This window comes from Chanodichthys erythropterus, chromosome 11 (assembly GCF_024489055.1).
Source record: "Chanodichthys erythropterus isolate Z2021 chromosome 11, ASM2448905v1, whole genome shotgun sequence".
Lineage (NCBI taxonomy): Eukaryota > Metazoa > Chordata > Actinopteri > Cypriniformes > Xenocyprididae > Chanodichthys > Chanodichthys erythropterus.
In genome coordinates this window covers 50,200,451-50,213,397 of record NC_090231.1, presented here as the reverse complement: position 1 = coordinate 50,213,397, position 12,947 = coordinate 50,200,451, and the positions used below count along the sequence as shown (strand labels likewise).

General features: G+C 38.0%; 1 protein-coding gene across 6 annotated transcripts in view; it reads right to left on the bottom strand.

Moving 5' to 3' along the window:
* sipa1 (signal-induced proliferation-associated 1) overlaps nt 1-12,947 on the bottom strand; it is a 64,504-nt gene that overhangs the window by 29,662 nt on the left and 21,895 nt on the right. For all 6 annotated transcript variants that reach the window (XR_010896377.1, XR_010896378.1, XM_067399969.1 and 3 more), the window contains exons 2-7: nt 10,427-12,071; nt 7,202-7,326; nt 6,375-6,563; nt 4,891-5,065; nt 4,303-4,406; nt 57-214 (exon numbers count right to left, since the gene is read on the bottom strand). Coding sequence is in view for 4 of the 6 variants with exons in the window: in XM_067399969.1 (XP_067256070.1) it covers nt 57-214; nt 4,303-4,406; nt 4,891-5,065; nt 6,375-6,563; nt 7,202-7,326; nt 10,427-11,546 (1,871 nt within the window). In the remaining 2 variants the exon portion in view is untranslated. The remainder of the gene's footprint in view (nt 1-56; nt 215-4,302; nt 4,407-4,890; nt 5,066-6,374; nt 6,564-7,201; nt 7,327-10,426; nt 12,072-12,947) is intronic.

Sequence of the window (12,947 nt, the reverse complement as noted above, 5' to 3'; positions counted from 1 at the left end):
CATTTTTAACATTTTGATAACATTTTATATGTGTTTTTATGTGTTTACTCTCTCACCTGTAATAGGTGTTTTCGGTGCAGGGCTCGTGCACTCGGACAATGATGAATACATGCTGAAAGTGAGAACGGATGGCTTTGGGGGTAAAGGGTAAAGCACCTGGCTCCTGGAAGACTATTGTGACAATATCATTCCCTATGTGCCTCTTCCTCAGTAACTAGAAGAGAAATAGAGATAAGAGAATCTTAGATATTATGTGGACAAAAATACTGTTAGTTAGTTAAAGGTGCTACAGAGGATGTTTTCGATGACTGAGAAACCAAAGACTGTTACTGAGTTTTGGAAATGAGCGCCACGGGTGTTTACCACCGGCATTCGCTGTGTCGTGTTAGTGGATTCATTATGTCGGACACAGCGCAGGTAACTCATAATCTGCAGTTGTTACTCCTGACAAAAACATTGCATGCGGCGCCTGTGGAGTGTGGAAAGTTACTGGAGCGCGCTCGTCTCTCACAAGGAACGTAATGGCAGTGATTGACAAGCCAGAGGGCCATGATTGGCTGATGTTTTTAAGGCCCTACCTCGTGCACAGATGATGTATATTAATATTATTGCTTTCAGTGCACCTAATAAATAGTCTTTTATCAGTTAGTAAAGACAATTTAAAGTAATATTGCAAAAATGTAAAAAACAAAACATCCTCTATAGCACCTTTAACTTGCACTGAATTGCTTGAGAAAGACATTTTTATTCTAAATGTAGTGAATAAACTATTAAATTTTTTTTCATTGCACCACTGACCTTAGTTGAAGCTTAAATCTCTACGGATAAATTAAATGTTTAAGGAGTCCTCCGATCATTGGAATAAAATAGCAGACTGACTGAACTGCATCAGTAAGCTCTCTTTTTACCCAACAGACTACAATTCTTTAGACATATAGCCAATGATATTGCTGACATTCACACTCGATTACATTTTAAGAGAGAGAACATTATGTGATTGTGAATAGATTACAATTTTGTTAGTGCTTCTTCAACACGAACCCCTCCTTAACAGTGTGCCACTGTGTGCACCGGCCCATGTTGTGCATGTCAAATAAAATCAGTCATAATAAATAAATGTAATTTCTATTTTTTTGTATTAGTATAGCTACGTTCACAATGTCAGTTTTTGGAATTGACAACCGCATTTATTTACAGTGTGAGTCTCGAAATGTCCGGTTCACACAGCAACTTGAAGGTGCAATGATAGTCAAATCCATATTCTCTCATAGTGACAGTGACCAAAGTAACATCAAAGATGGTGACATCCATAAAACTGAAAAGTTTTATCACTTTTGACACGACAGAGTCCAATTCAGCCGCGAGTTCATTAACGTACAGCAGCTTCAATGTAAACATGCGCTAGCCGGACGCCTTTACCGTTGCACTCGCATCTGACGTCCTTTGCAGTGTTTCGCGCATGATGGCATTTGTATGGAAATAGAATTGTTCCATTATTCCAGATAAACAGATTCTGATTCACAAATAAATTTAAAGAGATTCACAAAAAAATAATCATATGCGCAAATAAATAGAATGAGACCCACAAATATATGTCAGGAGTTTCACAAAACTGAATTAATTTCACAAATAAATAAAATGAGATTTGCTAATAAAAAACATATTCACAAATATTTTTTTATGTCATAAGCACAATTCTGCCTGGCATTCATTTGTGAATCGGTTTTCTGCGCATTTTTGAATCATTTGAGTATCTATGATTTACTCACCCTCAAGGTGACCATCTTCTTTCAGACGAACACAATTAGAGATATATTTAAAAATATTCTGGCTCTCCAAAGGTTTATAATGATATTGAACGGGGGGCGTGTTTTGAAGCCCAAAATAAATGCATCCATCCATCATAAAAAAAAAAAAAAAAAAAAAAAAAAAAGCTCCAGGGGTTTAATAACGGCCCTCTGAAATTAAGCAATGGGTCTTTGTAAAAAAAATATCCATATAAAGTAAAATAACTAGCTTCCGGCAGATGGCCGTACGCATTGATTTGCGTCAAAAGAGTGAACTCTGACCTGACGCATGACGTAATGATGAATGCGGAAGCACAGAGGATAGAGCAAAACAAAACAACGGTCATGAATTATAAGTCTAAAAATAAAAATTTTAAAGAGAAATGTCGGTGGATTTTGATATAAGAGAAGAGGAGCTTGAGTTTGTTGCACAGCCCTATTTGTTTAAAGGTGCCCTAGATTAAAAAAATAATAATTTATCTTGGCAGTTCAGTACATGGAAAAGACATACAGTGAGTCTCAAACTCCATTGTTTCCTCCTTCTTATATAAATCTCATTTGTTTAAAAGACCTCTGAAGAACAGGCGAAAACATAACACCGACTGTTACGTAACAGTCGGGGTGTACGCCCCCAATATTTGCATATGCCAGCCCATGTTCCCAACATTATGAAAGGGATTACACATCTGGATCTATGCACAGTTGAATCATCAGACTAGGTAAGCAAGCAAGGACAATAGCGAAAAATGGCAGATGGAGCAATAATAACTGACATGATCCATGATATCGTGATATTTTTAGTGATATTTGTAAATTTTCTTTATAAATGTTTCGTTAGCATGTTGCTAATGTACTGTTAAATGTTGTTAAAGTTAACATGGTTTATTACTGTATTCACAGAGACAAGAGCTGTCGCAATTTCATTTTTAAACACTTGCAGTCTGTATAATGCGTAAACACAACTTCATTCTTTATAAATCTTTCCAACAGTGTAGCATTAGCCGTTAGCCACGGAGCACTATCAAACTCATTCATAACCAAATGTAAACATCAAAATAAACACTGTACTTACGCGATTAGACATGCTGCATGAAGAACACTTTGTAAAGATCCATTTTGAGGGTTATATTAGCTGTTTGAACTTTTTTTATGTTGTTTAAGGCAAGCGCGAGCTCCGTGGGCGGGGAGCGTCAGCATTTAAAGGGCCACACACCCTGAATTGGCTCATTTATAATGATGCCCCAAAATAGGCAGTTAAAAAAATGAATTAAAATAAGTCTATGGGGTATTTTGAGCGGAAACTTCACAGACACATTCAGGGGACTTTTTTTGTGAATTTAATTCATTTCTGTGCATTTCTATTTATTTGTGCATATGACTATTTTTTGCGAATCTATTTACATTTATTTGTAGGTCATAATCTATTTATTTAGAATAATGGAACAAAAATACCCCCATACAAATGAGTCAGGCATAGAACAGAAAACTGATGGGAGCCGCTATGGTGGAGAACAGTGACTGGATCTAAAACCTTCAGATGACACACAGCTCATATTTCCCACGCTATAAGTTACAGAAAGTGAAACCACTCATAAAAACACTTTGCACAGTTTGACGTGACAGACAACTAGTTGTCCAGTGTGGTTCTATTCACACATTTTTTTTTTTTCTGAGAATGCGGTTGTGAATCCTGAAAATTTGCGGGTGTGAGTTCGGTTATAGAATGCGGTTGTCACTCCCGTAAATAAATGTACTGTGTGTGAACAGAAATGTGTTAAGGACTCAAATACAGGACTGACAACCATATTCTGCTGTGTGAGAAACATATCCATTATTGATGCTTATTCAATTCAAATACAGTTTCTGTCTGTTATTTATGCTACATATAAAAATACCTTTTAAGATCACAACTAAGTAGTATTGTATTTCATTGTCGTATTTAATTCACAGCATTTCAATACAACTTCTGCTCCCGTACTGTATTTGAAGGCTGCTATTGGAATATTGAGGGTAAACGTCATATTATGCGACTATGCATTACTTTACAGAGAGCTTATGACCTACTGGCTATAATCTGCCTAAAGAGCAAACAGTGCAACCAAATAAAGTACTGAGTTTGTTATAAACTAACAAGTAGTTACTAAGCCTCTAGTGTGGACTTTACGTTCCATTTTAAATAAGAAATTACTAATGGCTGTCTCTTATTCAAGTCTCTTGCTTGAATAAATAAAATTTGAAGGGCTATTTATCGAAAGTTGCCAGTGACACTTGTCATCTCTTTACTATTATATTTTCACAAACAATATTAAAGATAAGCAATTCAACAAATTTATATTTACCATTTGCACATAGTATGAGATCCTAATTAATAGTTACATTATTCATACCATTGTCCTGTTCACTTGATAAGTAATTAAAAAAGTAATTCTAGAACTTTTTCTAAAAAAGTAATTTTTAGAAATGCCTGTAAGTGGTGTTCAGTTTCAATGGGATGTTTGTAGGCTCAGTGAGTTACCTGTTGTGTATTGTTGGCCGTGTATGGAAGCATGGTGGAGACATGGAACATGATCTCGTAATCCTGGTAGCGAGTATACAGTGAGTGTGTTCCTGTGGAGTCAGCTGCAAATAACAAACACACAAACATTATTATTACACACCAAAACAAAATCTGTTATTTACACTCATCTTTCAAATTCTGCATATAGAATGTAAGATTACTAATGTTTTATGCTCACCAAGGCTGCATTTATTTGATCAAAAATACAGTAAAAACAGCAATATTGCGAAATATTATTACAACTTAAAATAAAACATGAGAAACATTTCTTATTATTATCAGTATTGAAAACAACTATGCTTTCCGTGACCGTGAGACTTTCTTTTGTTCAGAGTTCTTTGATAAATAGAAAAGTTCAAATGATTAGATTAATAGATTATTTTTGTACCAATGTACATCTTTACTGTCGCATTTGATTAATTTAATTCATCCCTGCTGAATAAAAGGATTAATTTCACACATTAAAAAAAATGTGTGTGTGTGTGTGTGTGTGTGTGTGTGTGTGTGTGTGTGGGTGGGTGGGTGTGTTTTTTTTTTCTTTCTCACTTTTGGTGTCTAGTTGAGCTCTGTATTTCTCCCAGCCCTTGAGTCGCACTCTGTCTCCAAGAAGGTCCAGAAACTCATCAAACACTGGGCCAGCACTCTCATTGTTATACATGTCCTCTTCAGTACTTTGTCCTGCTCTGCAGTACATAACCCCCACCTTACGCTGGAAATTCAACTACACACACAAAACACACATTAACAAGGATAAAATTACAGTTACTTCCCCAACTTGTTTTCTACACGCGCAACACCATTCTTCCTCATTGTTTCATTAAGCCTCTTTCACGCTGCATGCATAAGCAGCACAAGTTTATTTTTTACAGTCTGTTCAGAAATATGGTACACTGTCAGAAAATAAGGTACGGTGCTGTCACTGGGGCTGTACCCTAAGGTACAAAGGTAAAAAGCTACTAATATGTACCTTTAAGGTACTAATATGCACCATTTAGGGGTAAGTAAGGTACAAAGATGCACCTTTTCACTTTTGTACCTTAGGGTACAACCCCATTGACAGCGCTGTACCTTTTTTTCTGACAGTGTAACATTGAGGAAAACGACACTTTTCAAGCCTATACACATACATATACACACGTACAGTATATACTGTATATACACACTGCCATTCAGAAGATTTTTTATGTTTTTGAAAGAAGTCTCTTCTGCTCACCAAGGCTGAATTTATTTGATCAAAAATACAGTAATATTGTGTAATTTTATTACAATTTATAATAACTGATTTCTATTTGAATATATGTAATGTATTCCTGTGATGCAAAGCTGACATTTTCTGCATCATCACTCCAGTCTTCAATGTCACATAATCCTTCAGAAATCATTATAATATGTTGATTCAGTGCTCAATTACTATGAATAATTATTGGTGCTCAATTATTAATAAACGTTCTTATTATCAACAATTTTAAAAAAAACAGCATTTATTTAAACAAGAAAACTTTTGTAACATTATACTTGTCTTTACCATCACTTGAATCAATTTAATGCATCCTTGTTGAATAAAAGTATTAATTTCTATATATAAAAAAAGAAATATCTTACCTCAAACTTTTAAATGGTAGTGTATCAAGGTTTCCACAAATATATTAGGCAACACAGCTTTTATCAACATTGATAAAAATCAGTATATTAGAATGATTTCTGAAGAATCACTGAAAACTGGAGTAACGATGCTGAAATTCAGCTTTGCCATCAAATTAATAAATTATATTTTAAAATATATTACAATTGAAAACAGTAATTTTAACAATGTCTGTTTTACTGTATTTTTGATCCAATAAATGCAGCCTTAATTAGCAGAAGAGAAAATCTTAATTATTCCAAACTTTTGACTGCCAGTGTCTATATATGCATATAAATATATATATACATGCATTCTGTATGCACCCTATTTCTAATAGTCTTTCAGTAACCTGCAAATTGTCAGTTCGCCAGAATGGCAGAAAGCAGATCAATGTAAAATCACTTACCCCCTGCTCATCCAGTTTAAGGAGTGTGTCTCTAACTTTAGGGGACGTGGAGGCCAGTCTGAGGCAATGTAGGTTGAGCTCAGGCAAAATAAACTCCAGCAGTCTCTTGGGTGAAAGGCCACGTGGCGTGGTGTGACGTGCTGCGGAGGGAACAGACTCCTCCATGATTGAACCTCTCAGGGTCTTCAGCTGCAGGAAAATGACAGGGACAAGACTAATTAATGACAGCAAAAGACTGTAGACTCAAAGGGGTTATATCATATATTTTTTTATTTATTTTTCCCGTGAGGTTGATTGGTATTAGTGTTGTATTCATAATTATATAAAAATTAAAGAATGCAACTGTAAAACCACAGTTTTAATTTTAAAATGAACCTTTTCCTTCTGAGAGGTCGTAGTAGTGATTTTTTTAGTTTTTTTTAAAGACACTAATTTATTTTTCTGGCTGTCAAAAGTTGAATACACATCTTAATCTATATAAAGTACAAAGTTAGGGTCTGAGGACAGGTTTTGTACAGTAAGTAATAATGTAATGCTAGATGTTTTTTTGTAATTAAAATAAATGAAATGGTACATTTGTGTATGAACCTTTTTTTTATCTTCTCATGATTTTCCAAACAAAAACAAAACAAAAAAAAAATGGTAAAGACAGAGGATGTCTAATTTCTGACCATTTTTTTCTAATGGAAATTAGTAGCAACACAAGTGGACCTCAAGGAAAAAATAAATGATAAAGTATAGGATATAATTCCTTTAAACGAATGAGTGAAAATGTTTCAAAATGTCTTCTTCGACGACTTCTGTGTGTGAGAGAGTCTTGTATTTACTTCAGTGGTCCTGAAAATGATTCTGTAGTTGTACTGGGACCCACTTGATCCCTCTTTTTCCTCCCTGCGAAAACTGACAGCCACTGGCCCCAAACGATCATCGATGCCAAAGAAATTCTGATGGTCTGGATTACAAGATGGAAAAAAGGTTAAGAATTAATACAAAATGTTGACAATTTACAGAGTTACAATTAATACAAAATTCTGTAAATAAATAAATAGTGAGAGTGAAAACAATATGAACAAACACCAGAATATTAAACACCAAAATAAAAGGAAACTATGATTGTGTAACCTTTAACGGCTTATTACTGAGATGAATAAGCATACATGATGGCCAAACTGCTGTGTTTGATAGTGTCAAGTGTCTGAGTGAATTGTGTTCCACCTGTATTTATTTTGAGCTTTTTTCTACATACTTGGACGTCAGACTTGTATTGGTCCTTATGTACATACTGCATATGTCCAGGTTCAGAACTAGATAGCCAATAGCGCGTTGTCTACGTCACGGCCTGGCAAAGCTGCACTTGACAGCTTGTTACAGCCACAGTTGTATTAAAAATCAAGGTTAATAGATTCCCCCCTTTCAGATTTAATATGCAACTGTTTCTACAGTGGTATTTTAGTAATGTGATGTGTTGTTTATATATTTTTTTTTTATATTTGTGCAGCGCATCCTCTGCAATCCTATCCTGGCATTTGATTAGACAGAAAATGTGATAATACTCTGAAGTGGAGAATGAGTCATCAAAATTGTTGATCCGTACTCTCTGCACCCCCCGTTTGAGAACCACTGAAGTAAAGCATTCGTACAGTGTTTTATGACTAAAAATAATATGTGTAAGAGTTATTTTTGAATTATACTCAGCAAAAATACAATTATATATCAAGAAACCAAAAAGAGGCATATTTTTGATAATAAATAAAAAGCCAAAATTAGAGGAAGACAGGTGCCCCTCATCACATCTAACTGAAGGTGCTGCTTGCTTTATCTAGACAAGCAGTCTCCCTGACCACTGCAGACACAGGTCTACTACAAGTCTACTATTTTAACTTAACCTTGGCTTGTGTATGACCAAAGAAAAAAAATATATATATATTTATGTTTTATTCCATGGATCACAAAAGCAAGTCTAAGTCAGAATGTTAGGGACTGACAGCTTTATTCTGAACCACTCACTGCACTGAATGTGAATGGTGATTGTTGCACCATCTGTTGTACTGTTATGGGTCAATTTGCATGTTGTTTAGTGTTAATAGTTCATTTGAATGTAACTCTCTAAACCTTTTTGCATCACAGGGGCCTTTACAGTCAGAAATATTTGTCTTAGAAGACAAATAAATACAAAAGAACAAAAAAATAATAATAAATACAATAACAGTATGTTGGTTTGACAAAGGCAATAACAGACATGGTTCCAACACTTTCAGAAAATATGCAAAAGCCCCACCTTTACAACAGCAAGTCACTGGGGCTTAAAGAGACAACTTTGTACCTTCTCTGTCCCTAAAAGGTGCATATTAGTACCTTAGAGCAGAGGTTTCAAACTCAGTTCCTGGAGGGACACTGTCCTGCAGAGTTTAGCTCCAACCCTAATTAAACACACCTGAACCAGCTAATCAAGGTCTTCAGAATTACTAGATTATTTGTCTTAAGGTGCGTTTACGCAGCCTCATAATTCCTGTAGTTACAAGATTCTAGCTTGTAAAAAGCATTCACATTTTTGTAGAGCTCGTAATAACAGCTTGTAACCTGGGAGTTTTCTGAAAGCTCCCAGATGTATCACGTGGCCGCTGTACCACCTAACCGCTGTAGATTCATAGGCGTTGATAGTGGTGCCATGGTAAAGCATAATTCCCAGTCCAAGGACGTGAACAGCTCTGAATATAATGTCACGTGTTGTCATCTCAAGATTCCTGTAAATACGAGGTGGCGTGAACGCAGCATTGTTATTGGGAGATACGAGGTTCTGTGGCTCTACCATTGGAGAAAGCGTAATGGCTAACTTGGATCATGTGTGCAAAGATAACCAACATTACAGCCTTGATTTAATTGAATTACGTTCAGAATTGCATGACAGTCAATCACTGATTGCGGATACAATAGAAATAAATGAGCAATGCCATAAACTGAATCAAACCTGTCACGCAATTGCCTGTGACTTTTCTTATAAAACAGCATTTTTTTCATTGTAAACCCTAAAAATAGATCAATCCAAAATGAATGTTTAAGAGCAAACATGTTGAAGATTAGCCGATGGGCTGTCGAGTCATTAAATGATAAGCCATTTCCTCACAAAAGTGGTTTATTCAGCGTAGAAAAACCTCTCTCTCCTCCATTCACATCCATTAAAAAAAACCTCTTATCTCCTTCCCTAAGTACCGCAGTGTTAGCAGGCGTTATGCTTCAGCTAAGGTTGCAGGCTTGCCTTCAGTTTTGCTAGAAACTTCCAGGCAGGTGTTTTGGAGCTAGTTGGAGATATACTCTGCAGGACAGTGGCCTGCAGAGTATATCTCAGTGGAGCAGAGTTTGACACATGTGCCTTACAGTTTATATGTAGTAGGCAGGGGTTCCCAACCACGTTCCTGGAGCCTGCCCAACATGTTTGCATGTCTACTTTAACACACCCATTTTAGGTCTTGGTGTCTCTACTAATGAGCTGATGATCAGAATCAGGTGTGTTTGATTAAGGAGACATGCAAAACACGCAGTGTTGGAGAGGCTCCAGGAATGTGGTTGGGAACCCCTGCCTTAAAGTACTACTATGAAACTTTAAGGGGCAAATAAAGTACAAAGATGTCCCTTTAAGGTGCATATTAGTGCCTAGAGTGGATACACAGTATGTAGTACCCCTTACGGTACTAAGACATCCCTATAGGGTACCCAATCCTGTTCAAGGAGATCTGCCTACCTACAGAGTTCAGTTCCAACCTTGCTCCAACACACCTGTCTGTAATTATCAAGTGCTAAAGATCTTGATTAGCTGCTTCGGATTAGCTGTTTGATCAAGGTTGAAGCTGAACTTTGCAGGAAGGTAGATCTCCAGGAAGAGGATTGTGCACCACTCCTTTAAGGCTGATGCCCAAGCTGTTGCAACCCCTAAAAGTAAAATTTTTGCACATTTATTCTAAGAGTGAAATAGACTATGCAATGAAAACGAGTATGTGATATGATTCTTCAAAAAGAGCAAACAAGCAAAAGTGATTCAGCACACACACCCTCACCTTTCATGTAGAAGTATTTGTGATAGTAACGAGCCCCAAGGTCTGCATGCTCTATGAAGTAGTTACTTTTTCCCTGGGGCTGGACGTGGCTCTCCCTGGGTTCCTCTAACACGGAAACAGCATCGTTGGGGCTTTGAAGACTCCTCCACCTGCACCTGCTGTGCAGGCCAAGCCCCACGCTCTCCTCGCCACCCATCTCATTCCGAAAGTGAGGACAGCTGAGCAGGAGATCATTATCGTTCCCATCTCCTTCATCCAGCAAAGACTGCTCTACATCCTCTGAACTACTCCCACTTCCCGTGCTGCCCCCTCCACCCTGAGAAACTGAGGAAGGTGTGGATTGTGAGAGCGGACGGAGTTGAGAGGCAGCTGATGCACCAGATGTGATGTTCTTCTTGCGCCCAATGCTGTCCCGATTGGTGGCAGCCTCCGACAGATCAAAGAGGATACTCTGTACGTCATAGTGTGCAAAATTGCGCACCCAAGCACCGCCTGGGACTTGTTCACAGGAAAACTGAGGGGCCTGTGGAGGGGATGGTTTGGCCTTCTTACTGAGCCCCTCTGGTTTCGGGGGCTTGACCGGTTTTGAAGTGTCTACTGCTGGAGAACAGTTTCCTTGATACAAGCCGTCGAGCTCAGGAGGTGCCTCTTGCAGCCCCAGAAGAACAAACGGATCTCTGAAGCGCAAGGCATTGGGACTGAGAGTGCCTTGTTCTTCGGCTCCTGGATCTACGGACTGTGTTTGTCGCTCCAGTGAGGAGAGGCTGCCGTATTCCCGGTGGAGGGACTCTCCCTGCCCTGCAGTCCCAGTTTTGTCCCCTCCTGCTCGAAGCAACTTCCTCCCGACCTGCCCTGTTGAATCCAAATCGCCAAGGGTGACGTCACTGTTGCTGCGCTGCATTATGTGTCCACGACCCACTGTCCTTAGATTCAGCGCAGCTGCATTGGGTGTGACGCTGTCACTGTTTGTTCCCTCTCCTTCTCTCCTGGGGGGCCATTCGGCCACAACTCGTGTCCGCACGCTTCCACCATCCTGCTTGGGGTCAAAATTCACTCTCGCTAGGGGCGGGCGTGGACTCTGCCTGCGGAACTTGCGGATGAAGAGATCGTCTGACTGCATGACGCCCTAATGATTTGAAGTTGTGGGAAACTCTCACTTTTCAGTTGCCCTTGCCCCTTTTTCTTACTTCTTCCCACCAAATTACTGCATCTGTGTGAATAAGTCAGGAGTTTTTGAGGAACTCAAGTGATGGACACAAATGATTCTGTTCTAGCCATGAACACCGAAATTCTCCAGCACTGCCAGCAGAGCACCGTTCGATAGGTTCCTCATTCACTAAAATATTCAGAAGGGCTGAGCGCAACCTTCTGCCTTGGAATAAAATAACAGCCGCACAGGCTCCAGATATGATTTCGATCTCTCATTAACCATTTTAAATTCTAATACACAACAGTGCTCTAATCATTAATAATATTTATAGGCTAAACCCCAGCAGATTGTATGTGGATTGATTGAAGTTGGACCTCCTATTGACTCCCAGTCGGGTTTATTCTGAGTCAGGTACACCTCGTCGAGACTCTCCGTTCATGGCCAACCACAAGCTCTTTTCCCTTAGGGACCACGACTGCATCCTTCACTGAATTCCTGAAACACAGTGACATGTAGGTTATTTATAGTTTCTACATAATAATAGATGTTATATAAATAGCATTTGTAAATTACACTTTATGCTTGGGTTGTATGTCAGTACATTAGATGCTGTTGTAAATTCTGCTGTTCTGTTTATACTTTTTTATGTGAAAAGATCTGTGTGGATATTAGTGGTAACGGCTTTAAGTTATTTATACACTGTAATAAATTTCCACCTACTTCAATTTAAAGGTGACCTATCATGCCCCTTTTTACAATATTTAATATAAGTCTCAGGTGTCCCCAGCAATATGCAATGTGTCAGCTAAAAATACCCCACAGATAATTTATTACACCATGTTATAAATGCCCATTTTTGAGTTGAAGCAAAAACATGCTGTGTTCGTGCATGTATCTTTAAATGCAAATGAGCTGCTGCTCCCTACATCCTATCTAGATTAGTTCTGTGCCTTTACTGTTTTATCGTACTTATCTGGGTAGCGTTTCCCAAAAGCATCGTAAGCCTAAGTTGATCGTACCTCCATTGGTTTCAATGGAGCTACGATCAACTTAAGCTTACTATGCTTTTGGGAAACACAGCCCTGTTTGGTTCTCTTTCACATTTTTTTGCACTTAAACTTCCAAATACACACAATGTAGTTCACATAAACACAGTCGGTTATGTTTGTGAATGTAAACAGCAGGGAAAGAAATCGCACGTGTGTATTAGATCTGTGTATGAAAATGACAGCAGCGTAATGCACAGTACCTACTGCTGTATATGCTGTTAATATGAATCAAACAACAAAAGGAAAACAGAAAACCACTCACAACGGTGGTTGTGTACACACATTGGCGACACATGATTATGTTCAAAAACAACATAAAAGT